This window comes from Sander lucioperca, chromosome 19 (genome assembly GCF_008315115.2).
Source record: "Sander lucioperca isolate FBNREF2018 chromosome 19, SLUC_FBN_1.2, whole genome shotgun sequence".
Lineage (NCBI taxonomy): Eukaryota > Metazoa > Chordata > Actinopteri > Perciformes > Percidae > Sander > Sander lucioperca.
Genome location: NC_050191.1, coordinates 5,460,901 through 5,483,400, shown reverse-complemented (window position 1 = coordinate 5,483,400; position 22,500 = coordinate 5,460,901). Strand labels below are relative to the sequence as shown.

Sequence of the window (22,500 nt, the reverse complement as noted above, 5' to 3'; positions counted from 1 at the left end):
GGAAGAGGAGGAACCTACCAGAGAGGAGGTAGAGGGAGAGGAAGAGGAGGAACCTACCAGAGAGGAGGAGGAGGGAGAGGAGGAGGAGGAACCTACCAGAGAGGAGGAGGAGGGAGAGGAGGAGGAAGAACCTACCAGAGAGGAGGTGGAGGGAGAGGAGGAGGAACCTACCAGAGAGGAGGTAGAGGGAGAGGAAGAGGAGGAACCTACCAGAGAGGAGGAGGAGGGAGAGGAAGAGGAGGAACCTACCAGAGAGGAGGTAGAGGGAGAGGAAGAGGAGGAACCTACCAGAGAGGAGGAGGAGGGAGAGGAAGAGGAGGAACCTACCAGAGGAGGAGGGAGAGGAAGAGGAGGAACCTACCAGAGAGGAGGTGGAGGGAGAGGAAGAGGAGGAACCTACCAGAGAGGAGGAGGAGGGAGAGGAAGAGGAGGAACCTACCAGAGAGGAGGAGGAGGGAGAGGAGGAGGAACCTACCAGAGAGGAGGTAGAGGGAGAGGAAGAGGAGGAACCTACCAGAGAGGAGGAGGGAGAGGAAGAGGAGGAACCTACCAGAGAGGAGGTGGAGGGAGAGGAAGAGGAGGAGGAGGAAGGCTGCAGGAGGCTCTGATGGGAGGAAGAAGAAGAAGAAGAAGAAGAGGAAGCGTCTTTCTGCAGGAAGGCGCCGGCCGATGCCGAGGTCATGTGATAGACGTGCTCGAAGTTGGAAGGGGGGGAGATGAGGGTGTGACGGGAGGAGGAGGAGGAGGGGGAGGGAGAGGGGGAGGGGGAGAGGGAGATGACATCACCAACCTGAAGATAAGGGGAGGGGGGGGAGGGGAGAGGAGGAGTCAGAGTGATGTCAGAGCCGTCAGTGATTGGCTGGAAGAGATACAGACGCAGCATATAACCTAATAATATAATAATAATCTGGGTGTCTTCAGACGCCTAGCCTCCAAATCTACCGCCAGCCACGCTCGTTAGCCACGCTCGGTAGCTACTCTCGTTAGCTACGCTCGTTAGCCACTCTCGTTAGCCACGCTCGTTAGCCACTCTCGTTAGCCACGCTCGTTAGCTACTCTCCGCTGGACGGCGAGCTGGAAAAACCAAATTCTAGCCGGGCCAATCACATGCTGTATACAACAGGTGTCAAACTCAAGGCCTGCGGGCCAAATCAGGCCCATCGCAGATTTTGATCCGGCCCTCATATCAATCTAGGGTCACAGTAAATGTTGGCACAAAGCTTTAGTCACTTTTGCGGACACTTTTTTCTTTTGTGATGATGCTAAGGAACTTTTTTAGGACTTTATGTCGACCAAACTGTAAGTGAGAAGACTTTATAAGACATACGATAATACGGTCAATATGTTCAAAGATATTTGACTTTTCTTAAACTCTACATCTCTACATTCTCATTTCCAGTGTGGGCCGCTGGGAAATTGAGTTTGACTCCCCTGGTGTATAGAGTGGGTGGGCGGGGCTTATGGCTGCTGCTGCTGGTGAACAGCGGTCTTTGGAATCGGCTTTGGCCGCGACTCTGGAAGACTTGGAGTTCAGCTTTTCTTTGAGAAAAGAACAAAGAACGGCTCTGAAGTCATTCTTAAAAAAGGAAGATGTGTTCAGAGTTTAAAGTTGAATCTATCAACTAGCTCTGCTCTGATTGGTTGGAGAGCTATCCTATTGGTGCAGAGAGAATCTGAAAGACAACCGTTTATCCCGCCCCTCGGATTGAGCCCAGCCAATGGGGAGTTCCCAGACCCAACATCTGGATGTGGGTCAGACCCAGACCCAACATTTGGATGAGGGTCTGGCTGGTCAGGCTAGCAGACGCCCGCAAGTTACACAAAATATAATAATCAGGGTTTCTGCAGACTTCATTAAGGCCTGGCGGAAACATGATAATATAATTTCATACTTTCACCCACGAAAGGTGTGTTTGTTCCTCAGGAGTGTTTAAATCCAAACCCCCGTCTTTTTCCTAAACTTAACTGTCGTTTTGGTGTCTGAAGGTCCTGACACACCGAGCCGATAACCGGCCGTCTGACAGTCTGGCGAGGTCGGTGACTCGAGTCTGGTCGGTGTGTTCGTACCGTCGTCCGTCCGAGGGGCCGGCGGCCTTCATTTTGGCTGATTTGACATGTATAATCGGGGGCACTGCCGGCAGTCAGACTCAATGAGCCATCTGATTGGTGGAGAGCTAACCAGGAAACGGGGAGCGGGATGAGCCTGACTAGTCTCTCAAAATCTGAGTAAAATCTTTTAAACTGACCTTTGTTGATCTGAAATGAAGACAGATTCAGCAACTGCACGGCCTATTTCTCTCTTCAGATGTTTTTAGAAACACGTTTCGGTGAACTATTTTAGTCCAATATGAGATCGTATTCTGAACGAGCCGCCATGACAGTCTGGCTTTGAATTTCTGGAGAAACCAGACCCACGTGACACGTTGTCATTTCCGGTTTTCATTTTTTGTATTACGTCTCGTGCACGCGCAGAATGTACGGTCAAGTCGGAGTCTTTTCGGTGTGTTCTGAGGACTTTTTGGACCTTGACGGTGGTCACAGACCGTCAACGTAGCTGTATCCCCTCCAGCCACAAGCAGCTGTCTGAGAAGAAGAGGAGAACATGCTGGCAGGAAGAGGAAGAAGAGGAGTGGAAGAGGAGAACATGCCGGCAGGAAGAAGAGGAAGAGGAGTTACCAGAGGGAGGTCCATGAGGACCTGCATGCCGTCTCCTGGTCCCATGTGAGCCACGTGGTTAAAGTTTGTGGGATTAGAAATCATCTTTGATCTGAGTTCTGGATCTCTCAGCATCTCCCTGAAACACACATTAATACACACACACACACACACACACACACACACACACACACACATTAATACACACACACATTAACACACACACACACATTAATACACACACACATTAACACACACACACATTAATATACACACACACACACACACACACATTAATATACATATTAAAACGAGGGCTGGGCCTCATTCACCAAACGTAATAAGAACATATTTAAGAGAAAATGTAGGAAGATAGGGTGAATCAGGCCCAATGTTTGTATAACTTTTCTTTATTCATTCACTCACTGCTGAGAGACAGAAGACACAGCTCACTACTGCAGCTTTCATAAGTTTAATGAGTGTAATAAGTGAAATTAGTCTAATAAGTGAAATGAGGGTAATAAGTGAAATGAGGGTAATAAGTTAAATGAGTTTAATAAGTGAAATGAGGGTAATAAGTGAAATGAGTGTAATAAGTGAAATGAGTGTAATAAGTGAACTGAGTTTAATAAGTGAAATGAGGGTAATAAGTGAAATGAGTGTAATAAGTGAAATGAGTAATAAGTGAAATGAGTGTAATAAGTGAAATGAGTGTAATAAGTGAAATGAGTGTAATAAGTGAAATGAGTTTAATAAGTGAAATGAGGGTAATAAGTGAAATGAGGGTAATAAGTGAAATGAGGGTAATAAGTGAAATGAGGGTAATAAGTTAAATGAGTAATAAGTGAAATGAGGGTAATAAGTGAAATGAGTTTAATAAGTGAAATGAGTTTAACAAGTGTAATCATTTTAATATTTATAATAATTGTAATAAGTGTACTAATTTTAATAATTGTAATCATTTTAATAATTGTAATAATTTTAATAAGTGTAATAAGTGCGTCACCTCCTCTGCTGAAGGCGCTCCTCCTCAGGAACCTTAAACAGGAACTTCCTCTTGCTGCGAGTTCGAACCATCAACTTCCTGCTGTGGTCCGACGTCTCGGGGATGGTCAGGTCCCCCTCTGAGGACAGACACACTGTTAACTACACTTCCCATGATGCTTTGGTCAGGTCCCCCTCTGAGGACAAACACACAGTTAACTACACTTCCCATGATGCTTTGGTCAGGTCCCCCTCTGAGGACAAACACAGTTAACTACACTTCCCATGATGCTTTGGGGTTGTAAAGACACACAGGTTAACTACACTTCCCATGATACTTTGGGGCTGTAAAGACATACAGGTTAACTACACTTCCCATGATGCTTTGGGGCCGTTACCTGACGAGGTGTTGCTGAAGTAGATGAGACGAGGCGGCTCTGAACTCAGCAGGTTCAACGTCCCTTCAACATTCAGAGGTCTGATCTGTGGGAAGTAATAGATTACTATTACTCTCAGATTACTATCAGATTACTCTAATTACTATCAGATTACTATTACATTACTCAGATTACTATTACTCTTAGATTACTCTTAGATTACTCTCAGATTACCTCAGATTACTATTACTCTTAGATTACATTGACCCTTTCATCACCTGGCCCAGCGGATTTCAGATCCCGGATTGGATCAAATCTTGGAAATGCGTTTTTCCCTTTGAACTCGGTTTGGGATCTATTTGATCCAAAAAAAACAGGATTATCCTGATCCAATCAGAAGGCTGGATTCAGTGGGGATTTTTTTAACCAAATAAAATCAGAGAGGTTTTATATATATATATATATATATATATATATATATATATATATATACACACACACTATTATACTATTGGATAGTATTGTTTTTGTTTTGTTATTTAACAATTTAATATTATAACAAAATAAGGAATGTAAAATGTTTCTCCATCCAGCTTCGTCTGCTTATCCGGGGTGGGGTCGCGGGGGAGCAGCTCCAGCGGGGGAGCAGCTCCAGCAGGGGAGCAGCTCCAGCAGGCAGGGGAGCAGCTCCAGCAGGGGAGCAGCTCCAGCAGGGGAGCAGCTCCAGCGGGGGAGCAGCTCCAGCAGGCAGGGGAGCAGCTCCAGCAGGGGAGCAGCTCCAGCAGGGGAGCAGCTCCAGCAGGCAGGGGAGCAGCTCCAGCAGGGGAGCAGCTCCAGCGGGGGAGCAGCAGCTCCAGCGGGGGAGCAGCTCCAGCGGGGGAGCAGCTCCAGCGGGTGAGCAGCAGCTCCAGCGGGGGAGCAGCTCCAGCGGGGGAGCAGCTCCAGCGGGGGAGCAGCTCCAGCGGGGGAGCAGCTCCAGCGGGGGAGCAGCAGCTCCAGCGGGGGAGCAGCTTCAGCAGGGACCCCGAACTTCCATTTCCCGAGCCACATTAAAATGTTTCTGTTTCTTAAAATCAAAACAAACCCTGTCTATCAGCGTCCACTATGGTCTATGGCAGGGGGGTCAAACTCAATTTCCCAGAGGGCCACACTGGAAAAAGGGCCAGACATGTAGAGTTTACAGACGTGCTTTTATTTAATCGAAAAAGTCAAATATCTTTGACTCAATTACTGCACGTCTCATATAGTCTCCTCACTTAAGGCCACTTAAGTAACCGCAGCCCGCATGGCGCATCCAAATGTGACGTCATGAGATCGCCGTGACCATTTATACCCGCGCTGGTGGTCGCGACACTAGCTGCAGTCTTCTCCTGAACAGAGGTGGCGCTAATGAGCAAAGGCTACAGACATTGCTCTTTCTACGGACTAGAAGAAGAAGAAAAAGGTAAACAACGGCAGAACTGGCAGCAGCTTTGCCGTCAATGCTTCGATCTGATTGGATGAGCTACTTGGTGGATCCAGCCTTTCATTCACCATAAAGATCTCATCTTAACCAGTGAGTTTACCAGAGAGACCTGCAGTCACTCTGAGAGTCCTGGCATCACGTTGGCTGCGACCCGTTCGGCCTCCCGTTTCCGCTTTGTCGCGCGCCGCTGAAAAGAAAAAGAGCCGTGCGCGACAGCTGGGCGCGCTATAAATCGGACGCGCTGGCAGGATATGACATCATTTTGACGTCACGATGGCGCGCGCCAGCTTGGATGCGTTCAGTATATAACACCTATTACAGTCTGGTCCACATAAAGCCTGAAAAAGGTCCAAAGCCATCCTAGAAGTTAGCAAATCCAGCAAAACAATGATTATATTTTCTAAGTAGGCTACCACCCAGCTGACCCACAGCAAGCTCTTTCACAGCCTGAATATGTAATCTCTCTGGTTCTGGTTCTGGTTCTGGGGGAATTTCTGAGTCTCAAAGTTGGCAAATTTGCCAAATTCTGCTTTGAGTGTCACGTAATTGCAAGTTTAAAAACAGTTTCCCATGTTTTTGGTTTGGCGCACAACTAGGTGGGCGAAAATTGATTGTGAACCTAAATTGATATGTGGGCCGGATCAGAATTTGCGAGGGGCCGGATTTGGCCCGCGGGCCTCGAGTTTGACATGTGTGGTCTATGGGCTCCGGTCAACAGGATCTGGTCATCCTGAACTGTGGTATTAGATCCTGTAAAGTCAGGCGGGTCAGGTGATCCTGGGTAGAAAACATGGGATTTATAAATCCAGATCAATTTGATCCAGATTACTTTTTTTTTTAAACTGGGCCCAGGACAGCTTAGACATGACAGGGGAGAGAGAGGACGGATTCCAACCCCCGGCCTCTCCCTCTCTCTATATCAGTATGTTGTGTCTGAAGCCCTCTGTGATTGGTTACCTTGCGCAGCGAGATGGTCTGGACCCACTCGGCCGTGTGGATGTCGAAGACATCGAGGCCGTACTCGCTGTAGACGGTCAGGTGGGACGAGTTGGAGCCTGAGAGACGATGGAGACAGTCACCACACCATTCACACAGCTGATTCAGACCCTGAACACACCACACCATTCACACAGCTGATTCAGACCCTGAACACACCACACCATTCAGGATTATACATGAACAGCTGATTCTCAGACAGACGTAGGAGTCAAACATATCCCTTTGTTTCTATAAACTGTTTTTACTGAAATATTACAACATGTTGTCCTGCTAATGTTCTCCTTTTCTGCCTCACTTTGTAAACTCTGTTATGATTGTGTGTGTGTCTGTGTGTGTAAGATGACTGACACTGACCATATACAGTATATATATATATATATATATATATATATATATATCTTTGAATAAAGGTATGATAATAAGTGTGAGTGGCGTACTGCATGCGAGCGGCGTGGCGGGCCACATCAGCTCCTGGGTGCGTGAGCGGCGTCCGTGCCCGTCCACGTAGACGGCGAGCTGGCTGAAGCAGAGCAGCAGCTCGGAGGAGCCCACCTCCAGGGCGTGCAGGGCGTCCAGCGGCGCCTGGGACAGGAAGCCCAGAGACGGGTCGGCCGGGCTCACCAGGCTGATGGGGGACGACTCCCCCTGCAGGGCCAGCAGGGCGAAGCCAGACGGGTAGCCCACGCACAGCCGGTCCCGCACCATACCCAGCCACTGGACCGGGCCTGGAGCCTGGACCTCCCACAGCTTCTTATAGTACGGCTTCACACGGGACACCTCGTAGCACAGAACCTGTAGGGGCACAGACACAGGGTCAGGACCAGGACCAGGACCAGAACCACAGACACAGGTCAGGGTCAGGACCAGAACCAGAACCACAGACACAGGTCAGGACCAGAACCACAGACACAGGACCAGAACCACAGCTTCTTATGGTACGGCTTCACACGGGACACCTCATAGCACAGAACCTGCAAGGGCACAGATACAGGGTCAGGACCAGGACCACAGGGTCAGGACCAGGACCACAGACACAGGATCAGGACCAGAACCACAGACACAGGGTCAGGACCAGAACCACAGACACAGGATCAGGACCAGAACCACAGACACAGGGTCAGGACCACAGACACAGGATCAGGACCAGGACCACAGACACAGGGTCAGGACCAGAACCACAGACAGGATCAGGACCAGAACCACAGACACAGACACAGGGTCAGGACCACAGACACAGGATCAGGACCAGGACCACAGATACAGGACAGTGTACATTCACAAAAAGACCCTAGGTTGCACTTTGGCGAGAGTTAGGCTTCAATGTGAGTTAGCTGACCTGGCGTTTGATGGCGGCCAGCAGGCAGGCGGGGCCTCCAGGGCGGAGCAGCCCGGTGGTCAAAGCCTGGCAGCCTTTGGTCTCCGTCAGCTTGATGTCGAAGCTGGACTCGGCCCCCTCCAGCGCCCCCCAGTGGTGGAGGTGAACGTGGCGGTTCCGACCGCAGAGCAGAGCGATGATCTTCTCCTTCGGGATCAAATCGATCTGATAAACCCTCTTACTGTCTGCTGCTCGCACGATCACTGCAGAGAAAGAGAGAGAGAGACAGGTTAGACCTGTCTGTCTGTCTCTCAGTCAGTCTGTCTGTCAGTATCTCTGTCTGTCTGTCTCTCTGTCTTTGTCTTTCTCTCTGTCTGTCTCAGTCTGTCTGTCTGTCTGTCCCTCTCTGTCTTTCTGTCCGTGTTTGTCTGTCCGTCTTTCTGTCTGTCTCTCAGTCTGTCTGTCTGTCAGTCTCTCTCTCTCTGTCTTTCTGTCTTTCTCTCTGTCTGTCTCACCGTCTCTGGTGACCTCGACCACAAACAGTCCATCTTCTGTTCCCAGGGCGATCCTCTCCCGATCTGCAGACAGAGAAAATTGTTACATTTTATAATCACCAACATTTGAACAATAAATAATTACAAATAAGAATTAAAGGGTATGAAGGATTTATCAGAAATCCTTATACTTTCTAAACCCTCCAAAAATAACGGATTCTCCAGTTAAAATGGTTCTTTGTTTGAGTCATCTGACCATTGGACGTAGTGACTGACCGAGCACGGAGGCTGACAGCGTGGTCCGTGAGGAACCGTTAGACGTAGTGACTGACCGAGCACGGAGGCCGACAGCGTGGTCCGTGAGGAACCGTTAGACGTAGTGACTGACCGAGCACGGAGGCCGACAGCGTGGTCGTGAGGAACCGTTATAGCTGTTACACACCAACCAGACGGCCGACCGTCGGCAGTAAAGCCAGTCGGACTGATCAGTCGGGTCCCCGAGGTCCAAAAAAATGCCTCAAAACACACTGAGGCGCCGCCGACTTGAGCGTGCGCGAAACGTAATACATCTCCATAACAGCAGGCGGCGCTAATCTGTATTGTTTCCCAGAAAATGAAAACCGGCAGCTGATTGGACGAAGGCATCATGGCGGCTTGTTCAGAATACGATCTCATATTGGACTAAAATAGTTCACTGAAACGTGTTTCTGAAAACATTTGAAGAGAGAAATAGGCCGTGCAGCTGCTGAATCTGTCTTCACTTCAGATCAACAAAGGTCAGTTTAACAGATTTTACTCAGATTTTGAGAGACTCATCTGCTCGCCATTTCCGGGCGAGTCCTGACTGTCCTGTCTCTGACTGAACATGTCAGGTCGGCCCAAAATGAAGGCTGATGGCTCCTCCAACGGACGACGGCACAAACACACCGAACAGACTCGAGTCACCGACCTCGCCAGACGGTCAGACGGCTGATTATCAGGTTGGTGTGTCAGTGCCGTTAGACGTAGTGACCGACCGAGCACGGAGGCCGACAGCGTGGTCCGAGAAGAACCATTAAGGCCCTGACACACCGAGCCGATAATCGTCCGTCTGACCGTCTGGCGAGGTCGGTGACTCGAGTCTGTTCGGTGTGTTCCGTGCCGTCGTCCGTCCGAGGTTTTCAGAAACACGATTCGGTGAACTATTTTAGTCCAATATGAGATCGTATTCTCAACGAGCCGCCATGACAGTCTGGCTTTGAATTTGTGGAGAAACCAGACCCACGTGGCGCGTTTGTCCAATCAGCTGCCGGTTTTCATTTTTGGGCGACAATACAGATTAGCGCCACCTGCTGTTATGGAGACGTATTACGTCTCGTCTCTTCGGTGTGTTCTGAGGAACTTTTTGGACCAACTCGGGGAGACTGATCAGTCACACTGGCTTTACTGCCGACGGTCGGCCGTCTGGTTGGTGTGTAACGACCGTTAGACGTAGTGACTGACCGAGCACGGCGGCTGACAGCGTGGTCTTGATGATGGGCAGCGAGGCGTCGTAGGCCTCGTGCAGGACGTGGACCGGGCGGCTCTGCAGCAGGTTCTGGGTCAGGATGCTCTGCAGACCCTCTAGGATCCGGACCCACTTCCTCTTCTCCACCTCGCTCTCCGCCAGCACCAGCAGGGACACTGAGGACAGCTGGGAGGTCAGCTGGGACGAGGTCACCTGACAGGGACACAGACAGCAGAGAGGGTCAGACAGCGAGGGCTAGACACTACAGGAAACAGAATGAAAGCATGTACAGGGTTTCCCACCCTGAAGATGCAGGGGACGTCCTTCCTGGTGGCGTGGATCACATCTGACGCTAAGACCGAGCTGACAGAAAACTCCTCATCTCTGAAACACAAAAATACATTTCCCAATATTAAGAAACTGTATCAGACAACACAGGAAAACGTAAAATGTCACATTAGCCACTTCCCGTTCCTAGAACCCTTTTTTTCTCGTGTTCTGATTGGACCAATTTGGGGATTATTAAGTTCCTCTGACCGCAGTTCCTGTAACTCTTTCAGCTCCTACTTCAGGGCAGAGTTTCCCTGAATGTTCCCTGAGACCCCTGAATGTTACCTGAGAACTCTGAATGTTCCCTGAGACCTCTGAATGTTACCTGAGACCTCTGAATGTTACCTGAGACCTCTGAATGTTCCCTGAGACCTCTGAATGTTCCCTGAGAACTCTGAATGTTCCCTGAGACCCCTGAATGTTACCTGAGAACTCTGAATGTTACCTGAGAACTCTGAATGTTCCCTGAGACCTCTGAATGTTACCTGAGACCTCTGAATGTTCCCTGAGACCCCTGAATGTTCCCTGAGACCTCTGAATGTTCCCTGAGACCTCTGAATGTTACCTGAGACCCCTGAATGTTACCTGAGAACTCTGAATGTTACCTGAGAACTCTGAATGTTCCCTGAGACCTCTGAATGTTACCTGAGACCTCTGAATGTTCCCTGAGACCCCTGAATGTTCCCTGAGAACTCTGAATGTTCCCTGAGACCCCTGAATGTTACCTGAGAACTCTGAATGTTCCCTGAGACCTCTGAATGTTCCCTGAGACCCCTGAATGTTCCCTGAGACCCCTGAATGTTCCCTGAGAACTCTGAATGTTCCCTGAGACCCCTGAATGTTACCTGAGAACTCTGAATGTTCCCTGAGACCTCTGAATGTTCCCTGAGACCTCTGAATGTTACCTGAGAACTCTGAATGTTCCCTGAGACCTCTGAATGTTACCTGAGAACTCTGAATGTTCCCTGAGAACTCTGAATGTTCCCTGAGACCCCTGAATGTTACCTGAGAACTCTGAATGTTCCCTGAGACCTCTGAATGTTACCTGAGAACTCTGAATGTTCCCTGAGAACTCTGAATGTTCCCTGAGACCCCTGAATGTTACCTGAGACCTCTGAATGTTACCTGAGACCCCTGAATGTTACCTGAGACCTCTGAATGTTCCCTGAGACCCCTGAATGTTACCTGAGACCTCTGAATGTTACCTGAGACCTCTGAATGTTACCTGAGACCTCTGAATGTTCCCTGAGACCTCTGAATGTTACCTGAGACCTCTGAATGTTACCTGAGACCCCTGAATGTTACCTGAGACCTCTGAATGTTCCCTGAGACCCAGACAGGTAGATAGTTACCTCAGATCCAGCACCAGACTGGCCACTACCCCGGGCTGGGTGGACTTTCCCTCAGGGATGTCATAGAGAAAGAGTTTGCAGTCAGAGACCAACGCGTACGCTCGCTGCCAGCCCTTCTTCACGCCGCTGGGCTTCGGGATCTGACAGAGAGACAGAAACATGTTCACTGTTGTACAGCTGCTACGTCGTACTTCATCAACAGACCTTAACAGAATCTGCTGACTTTGTGTGTGTGTTGTTACGTCCCTGGTTTTATTCGTTGAAAAAAGTGACAAAAAGCTCAAAAAAGGGACAACAAAACGTAGGAAAACTTGTCAAAAACAAGATGAGACAAAGCATCAAAGAAAGTAGGGCTGCACAATTAATCGCAATTGTATCGAAATCGCAATGTGGACTAGTGCAATACCCAAATCGCAGCGGGGCGCAATAGTTGTTAAAGGAGAATTCTGGTGGATTGCAACACGTAACTCTGTTGTTTGTAAATGTGGATCGGTGCTGCCTACACCGCGTAATAGCAGCTACACACCGAGCCGATAATCGTCCGTCTGACCGTCTGGCGAGGTCGGTGACTCGAGTCTGTTCGGTGTGTTCGTGCCGTCGTCCGTTGGTGGCCGACCTGACATGTTCAGTCAGAGACAGGACAGTCGGGACTCACCCGGAAATGGCGAGTGGGATGAGCCTCTCAAAATCTGAGTAAAATCTGTTAAACTGACCTTTGTTGATCTGAAATGAAGACAGATTCAGCAGCTGCACGGCCTATTTCTCTCTTCAAATGTTTTCAGAAACACGTTTCGGTGAACTATTTTAGTCCAATATGAGATCGTATTCTCAACGAGCTGCCAGTAATGGCCGGTTGAAAAATCCAAAATCCGGAAGCAGCAGCCAGACCCACATGACGCGTTCGTCCAATCAGCTGCCATTTTTCATTTTTTGGGCGACAATCCAGAAAGCTGTAAAACGCGGACATCTTACCCTGACGTAGCCCTTGTAGGCGGTGCCGATGCCTCTCTGGACGTCGATGCCCTGCGGCCTCTTGGCGTGCTCGGCTGGGATTGGACAGACCAGGGGGGCGTGGTCTTTACAGGAAACATGGCACACGAAGGAGCACACTGCAGACAAACAGACACAATCATATCAGTGTCAAGATTGGTTGTCTGGGATTGGTCCGTGTGACTGTGTGACTGTGTGACTGTATGACTGTGTGAATGTGTGACTGTATGAATGTGTGACTGTGTGAATGTGTAACTGTGTGAATGTGTGAATGTGTGACTGTGTAACTGTGTGACTGCGTGAATGTGTGACTGTATGAATGTGTGACTGTATGAATGTGTGACTGTGTGAATGTGTGACTGTATGAATGTGTGACTGTGTGAATGTGTGACTGTATGAATGTGTGACTGTGTGAATGTGTGACTGTATGAATGTGTGACTGTGTGAATGTGTACCTTCGCAGGCGTATCCCTGTCTGAAGAGTCCCACCATCAGAGAGGTGCAGTGTGTGCACTGAGTGGGACTGGAGAACGTCTTGATGCTGAGCTGGTGAGCTTTGGGCTGCACACACACACACACACACACACACACACACACACACACACACACACACACACACACACACACACACACACACACACACACACACACACACACACAGAGCGTGTTACAGTTACAGCTGCAAACATTAACGGATTCATTATCAACTAATAGATTAATATCACACTATCCTGATAATCCATTAATCAGTCTGATTTGGTTCTGATTAATCAGGTAATCTTGTGTGATGTCAGCTTGTTAAATATGCTTATGTTCTAGTGTCCTATCCCCTCTGGGACAGGAAACTCAACGTCTTTGAGTCGTGGCGTTACTGTTCTGCCCCCACTTTGTGTTGCATTAGAGACATCTAGTGGTGTAAAGTTGTACTGCATGGTGTAAAGTTGTATTGCATGGTGTAAAGTTGTACTGCATGGTGTAAAGTTGTACTGCATGGTGTAAAGTTGTACTGCATTTGAGTTCCAGATTTAGTCCCTCTTCTCTTGCCGTTGGTTTCTTTCTTCTGACTCTGGTCCACTGAGAGGACATGCTGCAGTTACTTTTCTATCTTCGCCTTTGGTAGTTTCTGAAGGTCTAAGGCCGGTTACACACTGGCTGCGTGGCGTGAGCGTGTCGGCTGCGTGGCGTGAGTGTGTCGGCTGCGTGGCGTGAGTGTGTCGGCTGCGTGGCGTGTCCGTTTATATTTCGGCTCCCATGGTAACAGGTTAGAGCTTACACACTGCCTGCTAGAAATAGAACCGACGCCTATTTTTCACGCGAGACGCGAGCGTGTTGGAAGCGTTTCCAGGCAACATAGAATAGGAAAATATGTTTATATGTCATTTAGACACAAATACATATTAATAAATGACATCTTGATGTTTGAAAGTCTCGAGGTTTTGACATCAATGTAGATATAAATGTAATACAAAATTTCAGAGAAAAGATTTGCAAATGTTGCACCTGTCAGACAGAAGGAAATATTCTGTAACATATTTTACAGTCAGTACTGCCGACGTTGTCTGGCTTTAATCAGATCAGTAGCTATATATTTATGTTTAACAACTCTCTCCCCGTACGTGGAACAAGCCGATATATAAAGGGGAGGAGAGGCTACAATAACAACGTAGTGTTCTGAGTGACGGTCCAGCATCAGAGAGGCTCTATAGGCTCTCTACAGCTACACTAAGTTGTTAGAAACAGACAGCCCATCATTTGTCAGAGTTTGAATGTGTGGGCGCTACGTCCCGAGATCAGCCCTCCCTGTACCTAGCAGCAGCAGCAGCGCCGCGTCAGACACGCTTCTGGTGGTAGGACACAGAAACATCCACGCAGCCGCCACGCAGCTGAGACGCAACAGAAACGCCACGCTCACGCCACGCATCCAGTGTGTAACCGGCCTAAGTCTGTAAGTATTTCTGTAGGAAGTATATCTACTTGAAATAGTCTTTGTGTATTGTCCGTTTTAGCATAACATGTATGTTGTATTAACAGATGCTAATCGCGATTAGCATTTCTCCATAGAGATCCATGTTAAAGTTAGCTTAAATGCTTACTAGTCCTGCAAGTCTCATGATAATGGCTAATTTTTCCTTTGGGATAGCTATATGTCAGACTTGAGTTGCATGTTCATGTATATGTATATATGGGGAGTTTGTAATGCCATATTGTTTTCACAGTTTTACAAAATTGGAAAGCTCCTTACTAAAGGCCTCTCTCTACTCCGGTCTCCTGGGTCTTTATTTCATGGATCTTATGTTAGCTATCTGCTACGCTAACCTGTTAAAGCAAGAGCAGAATAGTTACCTTTGGTGTGGTCAGTGCTGAGAGCTGCGAGGGGGGGGAGGGGCTCGCTGGGACTGACGCTGCTTTCACTTCCTGTTGAGACAAACAGGAAGAGACTGAGGACAGGTAGGGAACAGGTAGACATCTGACAGCTGGTGGCTGGATCTACTTTATCCACTACTTTATATCTTAAATAAGAATCAAAGCCCCCCCAGAGAGGACCAGGGGCCGGGACTGACCTCGTGTTCAGAGGTGGTGGACGGGGAAGGGGGCGTGGCCTCGGACGTCAGGAGGGCGGAGTCTATGTCTGAGGTCTGCAGGGTGGAGAAAGGAAGGTTTAAAGAGACAGTAACACATGTGAATCCTATTGGCTGACATTAACATTTAAAGAGACAGTAGAACATGTGAATCCTATTGGCTGACATTAATATAAAGGAAGATTTAAAGAGACAGTAACACTAAGGATGCTCTGATCACAGTGTCACATTTTTTACCTGATCAGGGACCAGCAGTCACCCTGTGTACCTTACTTTGATCATTTCCATCAGCTTGTAGTGATCGCTGCCTTTAATCACACACCTGGATGACCCGCCCTGTGACTGTGACTGTGTGACTGTGTGAATGTGTGACTGTGTGACTGTGTGAATGTGTGACTGTGTGACTGTGTGACTGTGTGACTGTGTGACTCTGTGAATGTGTGACTGTGTGACTGTGAATGTGTGAATGTGCTAAGATCATTAAAACTAGAAGTAATATCCCTTTAAAGTACATTGACAACAACTGCAACATGTCTGATGTTCCTGAGAACCAATCCAGTTAAAGGTGGCTGAACACAGGGGAGTTCTAGCTACGACTGTTAGCTCACAGCTAGCCGCTACCGCTGAGGTTAGAGCTAACAGCTAACAGCTAACAGCTGGCTGGCCCAGGGGATCGTGGGTAACCTGACAGGTAAACTTACGTTTTCCCAGAGAGGGAGCAGCGAGGAGGAGGAGGAGCAAACTGAGGCCTCCATGTTGCAGAGAGAAACACACAAACAGCTGAGTGACTTCATGTCTGGGATGAGTTAGCTAACGCTAACGTTGACACACAGACTCAGACTATTAGAGTAGTAATACTAGTATAGTACTAATACTATTATAGTAGTAATACTAGTATAGTAGTAATACTATTATAGTAGTAATACTAGTATAGTAGTAATACTAGTATAGTAGTAATATATGTGTAATATGTACTAATACTAATGTTTTATTATCCACCAACAACTATCTGAAGTCTCTCCTTAAAAAGACCAAAATGGGTCTAAAGAAAGAGAGAGAGAGACAGGCAGACAGACAGACAGAGAGAGAGAGAGACAGACAGGCAGAGACAGACAGACAGAGAGACAGACAGAGAGAGAGAGACAGACAGACAGGCAGAGAGACAGACAGAGAGACAGACAGACAGACAGAGACGAGAGAGAGACAGACAGGCAGAGAGACAGAGAGAGAGCGAGACAGACAGACAGACAGAGACGAGAGAGAGACAGACAGGCAGAGAGACAGAGAGAGAGCGAGACAGACAGACAGACAGAGACAGACAGAGAGACAGACAGACAAGCAGACAGACAGACAGGCAGAGAGACAGACAGGCAGACAGGCAGACAGGTGACTCACTCTGAAGGTGAGGTCTGGAGCCAGAGGAGACGTGTTGAAATATTCAAAGATGGAGTCCTGGAAGTCTGGAAGCTTCAGACCTGCAGAGACAGGGTGAACACATGAATCAGTCTGCAGAGACAAGGTGAACACATGAATCAGTCTGCAGAGACAAGGTGAACACATGAATCAGTCTGCAGAGACAGGGTGAACACATGAATCAGTCTGCAGAGACAGGGTGAACACATGAATCAGTCTGCAGAGACAGGGTGAACACATGAATCAGTCTGCAGAGACAGGGTGAACACATGAATCAGTCTGCAGAGACAAGGTGAACACATGAATCAGTCTGCAGAGACAAGGTGAACACATGAATCAGTCTGCAGAGACAGGGTGAACACATGAATCAGTCTGCAGAGACAGGGTGAACACATGAATCAGTCATCTCATTAAATCTACCTCTATGTCAAGGCTGCCCAACGTGGGGTCCGCGGGCAGAGTTTGGCCGGTCATGGTATTTAACATGCTCTTCCTTATTCCCCTCTTATTTTGAAAGATCCTAAACCGTAATGACTACCAAACTAACATTTAACATGCTCTTCCTTATTTGTCGGTGTAACGGCAACGGCCGTCTGGTCGGTGTGTAACGGCCGTCTGGTGGGTGTGTAACGGGCGTCTGGTGGGTGTGTAACGGGCGTCTGGTCGGTGTGTAACGGGCGTCTGGTCGGTGTGTAACGGGCGTCTGGTGGGTGTGTAACGGGCGTCTGGTCGGTGTGTAACGGGCGTCTGGTCGGTGTGTAACGGGCGTCTGGTCGGTGTGTAACGGGCGTCTGGTCGGTGTGTGTGTGTCTATGTGTGTGTGTGTGTGTGTGTCTATGTGTGTGTGTGTGTGTGTGTACCTTTGTCAGAGCGAGAGCGACTGTCCTCCATCTCTCTCCTCAGAGTCTCCATCTGCTCCGACATCTCCACACTCCTCTCCTCAGACTCCTTCAGCTTACTACACACACAGACAGACAGACAGGTCAGCAGACAGACAGGAACACAGACAGAAAGGTAAAGGGGGGAGGGTCTGTGTTTGTGTGTGTCTCTGTGTGTGTGTGTATGTGTGTGTGTCTCTGTGTGTGTCTGTCTGTCTGTGTGTGTGTGTGTCTGTGTGTGTCTGTCTGTCTGTCTGTCTGTCTGTGTGTGTGTGTGTGTCTGTCTGTCTGTGTGTCTGTCTCTGAGTGTGTGTCTGTCTGTGTGTGTGTGTGTGCGTGTGTGTCTCTGAGTGTGTGTCTGTCTGTGTGTGAGTGTGTGTGTGTGTGAGTGTGTGTCTCTGAGTGTGTGTCTGTGTGTGTGTGTGTGTGTGTGTGAGTGTGTGTGTGTGAGTGTGTGTCTCTGAGTGTGTGTCTGTGTGTGTGTGTGTGTGTGTGTGAGTGTGTGTGTGTGTGAGTGTGTGTCTCTGAGTGTGTGTCTGTCTGTGTGTGAGTGTGTGTGTGTGAGTGTGTGTCTCTGAGTGTGTGTGTGTGTGTGTGTGTGTGTGTGTGTGTGTATATATACGTGTGTGTGTGTGTGTGTGTCTGTCTGTCTGTGTGTGCGTGTGTGTCTCTGAGTGTGTGTGTGTGCGTGTGTCTCTGAGTGTGTGTGTGTGTGTGTGTGTGTGTGTGTGTGTGTCTCTGAGTGTGTGTGTGTGTGTGTGTCTGTCTGTGTGTGTGTGTGTGTGTGTGTGTCTTTCTGTGTGTCTGTGTGTGTCTCTGAGTGTGTGTGTGTGTGTGTGTGTGTCTCTGAGTGTGTGTGTGTGTGTGTGTCTCTGAGTGTGTGTGTCTGACCTCTCCAGGTTGATGTTAGCAGCCTTGACTCTCCGCAGCTCCTCCTGAATCAGCTGTTTGGCTCTGATCTCAGCGTCCAGAGCCGACTGCAGCTCCAGACGGGCCGACATGTCCAACTTCTGACTGCGACGCACCTTCCACAGAGGGTCCTGGGACGGAGAGGGGGGGCATACACATGCACATGTTAGTTGATGGATATATTCATGTGTTCATGTTTCTGACCGTAGTTAACAGTCATTAAATGACATATCACTGCATCATATTGATAACCACTTCCTGTGCGATGTCACTGATGTTTAGGGTTGGGTATGGTTGGGTAGGGTTGGGTATGGTTGGGTATGGTTGGGTATGGTATGGATACCGGTGCTAAAGCCATACTTTGAAAACAGTGCCGGTGCCTGAACCGGAACTTTCTAATGAAGTCAAAAAAAGAAGACTACTAAACAACAGTCGGTGGCTTGTGTATTGCTAAGGTCATTATTTAAATGGTCAAAATTAAAGATTTAATAATAATGTAATAACTATAACTTATAACAATAACGTATTTCACCAGTAAATTGCTGTTGAACGAAAAACAACCACCAGATGGGAAAAGGTATTTTACAATAACTTTGAATGCACCACGAGGCTGGTGAGTTTCAAGTGAACGTTTAATTCAGACGTCAGCAGCTGCAGACTGTTACGTCCCGCTGTTGGAATCCTCCACAGGAAATACGGTCTTTACACCGCTTAACGTTAGCTGTTTAATCCAGCTGCTAGCTAACGGTAGGCTAACCTTACCTGCTGTCAGGTGTATTGTTGACTAGCTAACGGTAGGTTAACGTTACCTGCTGTCAGGTGTATTGTTGACTAGCTAACGGTAGGTTAACGTTACCTGCTGTCAGGTGTAGTGTTGACTAGCTAACGGTAGGTTAACGTTACCTGCTGTCAGGTGCAGTGTTGACTAGCTAACGGTAGGTTAACGTTACCTGCTGTCAGGTGTAGCGTTGACTAGCTAACGGTAGGTTAACGTTACCTGCTGTCAGGTGTAGCGTTAACTAGCTAACGGTAGGTTAACGTTACCTGCTGTCAGGTGTAGCGTTAACTAGCTAACGGTAGGTTAACGTTACCTGCTGTCAGGTGTAGCGTTAACTAGCTAACGGTAGGTTAACGTTACCTGCTGTCAGGTGTAGTGTTGACTAGCTAACGGTAGGCTAACGTTACCTGCTGTCAGGTGTAGTGTTGACTAGCTAACGGTAGGTTAACGTTACCTGCTGTCAGGTGTAGTGTTGACTAGCTAACGGTAGGCTAACGTTACCTGCTGTCAGGTGTAGTGTTAACTAGCTAACGGTAGGTTAACGTTACCTGCTGTCAGGTGTAGTGTTAACTAGCTAACGGTAGGCTAACGTTACCTGCTGTCAGGTGTAGTGTTAACTAGCTAACGGTAGGCTAACGTTACCTGCTGTCAGGTGTAGTGTTAACTAGCTAACGGTAGGCTAACGTTACCTGCTGTCAGGTGTAGTGTAAAGTCAGGCACCGAAATGAGGCACTGAAATTTTCGTTCTTATTGGGTCTGATTACCACCGTTTAGGTTGGCACCGGTAACACCACTAACCTTCTGCAGGACAGGGGCGGGGCGAGGGGAGGGGCTGGGGGCGGGACTTCTGGTCAAACCCACCAATAGAAACTCTCATTTAAGCCAATTTAGACTCCAAACTTTTAGACCAGCAAGCAACATTTTTGATTTTCAATCCAAACATGAAAAGACAAACTAGGATTTGATTGCAGTGAGAGAAATATGCTCTCAAAGCTTTTCTGTGCTCGCGTTAAAAAGGAACTTCACCCTTCTGACCCATTATTATATCAGAATTATGAGTTTCTTTGAACCAAATTGCCCCAAAATAACATGAATGTGTGGCTGTACGGTGAATGGAAGCCATGTCACATTCCTGGCAGGTCAGATTAATGATTACTTTCATTGAATTGTGGGTGATTTTTAAACGGTGATCCACTCAACATCCTCGGATCTTAAATGGACTCCATACTCTACTAGGGCTGCACAATTAATTGCTAATTTGATCAAAATCACAATATGGACTAGTGCAATATCCAAATCGCAGGGGGGCGCAATATTTGTTAAAGGCAAAATCTGTGTCAAACCGCTCTGAATGAAGTAGTGTGCTGCAGAGACGTCCCAGACTACAAATCCCATCCTACAGACTACAAATCCCACCCTACAAACTACAAATCCCATCCTACAGACTACAGAATACATCTTTGTTTGGTACAGATTCTTGCAAAAATCACACATGACTATAGTACATTGTTTGTGTTTCAGTGAAAATGAAAGTAATGATCCAAAAAATGATCATTCCCTCCAATATCATGAATTATATCGCAATCACAATATCAGCCAAAATAATCTCAATTTGACGTTTCCCTCCCATGGTGCAGCCCCAGACTAGAAGGCCTTTCATTGCCACTATACACATGTACTACCAGACTGAAGCCAGTCCTTTCCAGAGTCAACATGTACGTAAGAGAAATGTAACATGGAGTAAAATATGTAGTGCAAAAGAAAAAAGGGTTAGGTAAGGTGCACAGTTCTGAGACACTATATACATATATAAAAATAGAAAGATAAATATGGGTTGTATACAGTGTGATACGCAGTGTAAAGTAATGACACTGCACAGAATTATCAGTGTTATCAAAAGTTTTAAATATTAAATATTGCACAGTAGATGGGTATAAGAAATAGTGATAGACTGATTTTATCGGCCCTCCACCACTAGGAGAGAGCCGGTTCTGGAAGCCTGGCAGGCTTGCAGTCTTAAATTACAAATCAAGCACTTTATTCAATGGCTACTTTTCAGGTTTGTTGTTTTCTTAAATTATTTAAATGTGTTGACAAAGGACATTTTGTGATGACCTGATTATATCTGTCTTATAATATGTCAGCAAGCAATGCATCATCAAGGCTGTGTTGTAGATGTTGATGAAAGCCTGTTACCCTTGCACAGTTAACCATATGCAGGGCACCCACCCTCATGATGCACATTGCACACATAATTTGGGTGATATGAATGTAAGATGATTGCAGAAGTGACACTGATCTGTGTCAGATCCAACAAAACCAGTGTGGCAGGGTTTACATTGTTATGATGTAAATTGAGGGAGCAAAAGCAGTATCGGCTCCAAATATCGGCTCAAGAAAATCGGCAGCCCGTATCGGCATCGGCACTAAAACATCCATATCGGTCGATCCCTAGTAAGAAAGTCTGGGGGTTGGGGGTAAGACTGAAGTGAAGTCAGTGCATTAACGTACTCTACAGGACGATGCTCTTCATCTCGCCAAGGCTCCCTGAAATTACTCAAGGACCCTTAACCCCCCCCCCACAGGAACCACTAAGACCTGATCCAGAACCAGGACTACTTTAAGGATTTGGTGATTTTTCATTGTGGGTTCATTATGAGACACAAACGGAATCTGCAGATCAGCCCTGATCCAGGATGAAAACCTGCAGGACTCAGCCCTGATCCAGGATGAAAACCTGCAGGAAATGTCTGCGTCGGCAGATTTCGTGTGGCGCTGATTATGAGTGACAGACATCACAGCCAATAGCCATGCAAGCTTCTTAAACCCTGCCCATGACGAGGCCGACTGAGTCCTGATTGGCTGGAAGCAGTGACCGACACACTCACCCTCCTGTCTCCACCAATAGGAGGCCAGGGCTTCTTAGGAGGCGTGGCCAGTCCTGAGTCAGGCTGAGACGGCACATTAAAAGAAACATCAACAAAGATACTAAACTGTACACACAGCACAGACTTCCTGCTTGATTTTCACAATAAAAGCCTGCCAGAGGGTGAGTTACCAGAGGTCTTGTTCCCATGCTGGAGCAGCGCAGAGTTTCCAGCTCCTCGGTCATCTTGGTGGCCAGAGCCTGAAGATATCCACGAGCATCCTTCTCATCGCTCACCCTGAAAACACACACACACACACACACACACACACACACACACACACACACACACACACACACACACACACACACACACACACACACACACACACACACGTTAAAGGGTCACTCCCGCTTTCTGTCAACTCTATGTTCCCATGAAACAGCCCCGAAATCAGCATCACCAAACCCACCAGACTCCATGTAAATAATCAGGACTTTTAGCGTGTATAGAGCCAACATATTTCCACCAGACTCCATGTAAATAATCAGGACTTTTAGCGTGTATAGAGCCAGCATATCTCCACCAGACTCCATGTAAATAATCAGTACTTTTAGCGTGTATAGAGC

The 22,500-nt window shown here is 47.7% G+C and overlaps 1 protein-coding gene and 1 long non-coding RNA gene across 6 annotated transcripts in view; one reads left to right on the top strand and one right to left on the bottom strand.

Annotated features, from left to right (window-relative positions):
• cdc42bpb (CDC42 binding protein kinase beta (DMPK-like)) overlaps positions 1-22,500 on the bottom strand; it is a 57,884-nt gene that overhangs the window by 3,474 nt on the left and 31,910 nt on the right. For 2 of the 5 annotated variants that reach the window (XM_035995265.1, XM_035995264.1), the window contains 20 exons: positions 22,063-22,168; positions 21,893-21,955; positions 18,209-18,357; positions 17,300-17,397; positions 16,422-16,501; positions 15,009-15,083; positions 14,791-14,862; positions 12,903-13,008; positions 12,430-12,566; positions 11,458-11,597; positions 10,078-10,159; positions 9,772-9,988; positions 8,311-8,373; positions 7,817-8,058; positions 6,918-7,272; positions 6,439-6,536; positions 4,038-4,122; positions 3,662-3,779; positions 2,677-2,794; positions 551-790 (listed from right to left, as the gene is read on the bottom strand). In XM_035995265.1, the coding sequence (XP_035851158.1) occupies positions 551-790; positions 2,677-2,794; positions 3,662-3,779; positions 4,038-4,122; positions 6,439-6,536; positions 6,918-7,272; positions 7,817-8,058; positions 8,311-8,373; positions 9,772-9,988; positions 10,078-10,159; positions 11,458-11,597; positions 12,430-12,566; positions 12,903-13,008; positions 14,791-14,862; positions 15,009-15,083; positions 16,422-16,501; positions 17,300-17,397; positions 18,209-18,357; positions 21,893-21,955; positions 22,063-22,168 (2,644 nt within the window). Of the gene's footprint in view, positions 1-550; positions 791-2,676; positions 2,795-3,661; positions 3,780-3,843; positions 3,894-4,037; positions 4,123-6,438; positions 6,537-6,917; positions 7,273-7,816; positions 8,059-8,310; positions 8,374-9,771; positions 9,989-10,077; positions 10,160-11,457; positions 11,598-12,429; positions 12,567-12,902; positions 13,009-14,790; positions 14,863-15,008; positions 15,084-16,421; positions 16,502-17,299; positions 17,398-18,208; positions 18,358-21,892; positions 21,956-22,062; positions 22,169-22,500 lie in introns of those variants that run through there. The other 3 variants (XM_035995267.1, XM_035995266.1, XM_035995268.1) reach the window with 3 other exon arrangements.
• The window catches only part of LOC116061218, a 15,674-nt gene continuing 7,628 nt past the window's right edge, over positions 14,455-22,500 (top strand). Inside the window, exons 1-2 of the long non-coding RNA XR_004107676.2 lie at positions 14,455-14,465; positions 19,015-19,024. This is a non-coding gene — a long non-coding RNA (uncharacterized LOC116061218). The remainder of the gene's footprint in view (positions 14,466-19,014; positions 19,025-22,500) is intronic.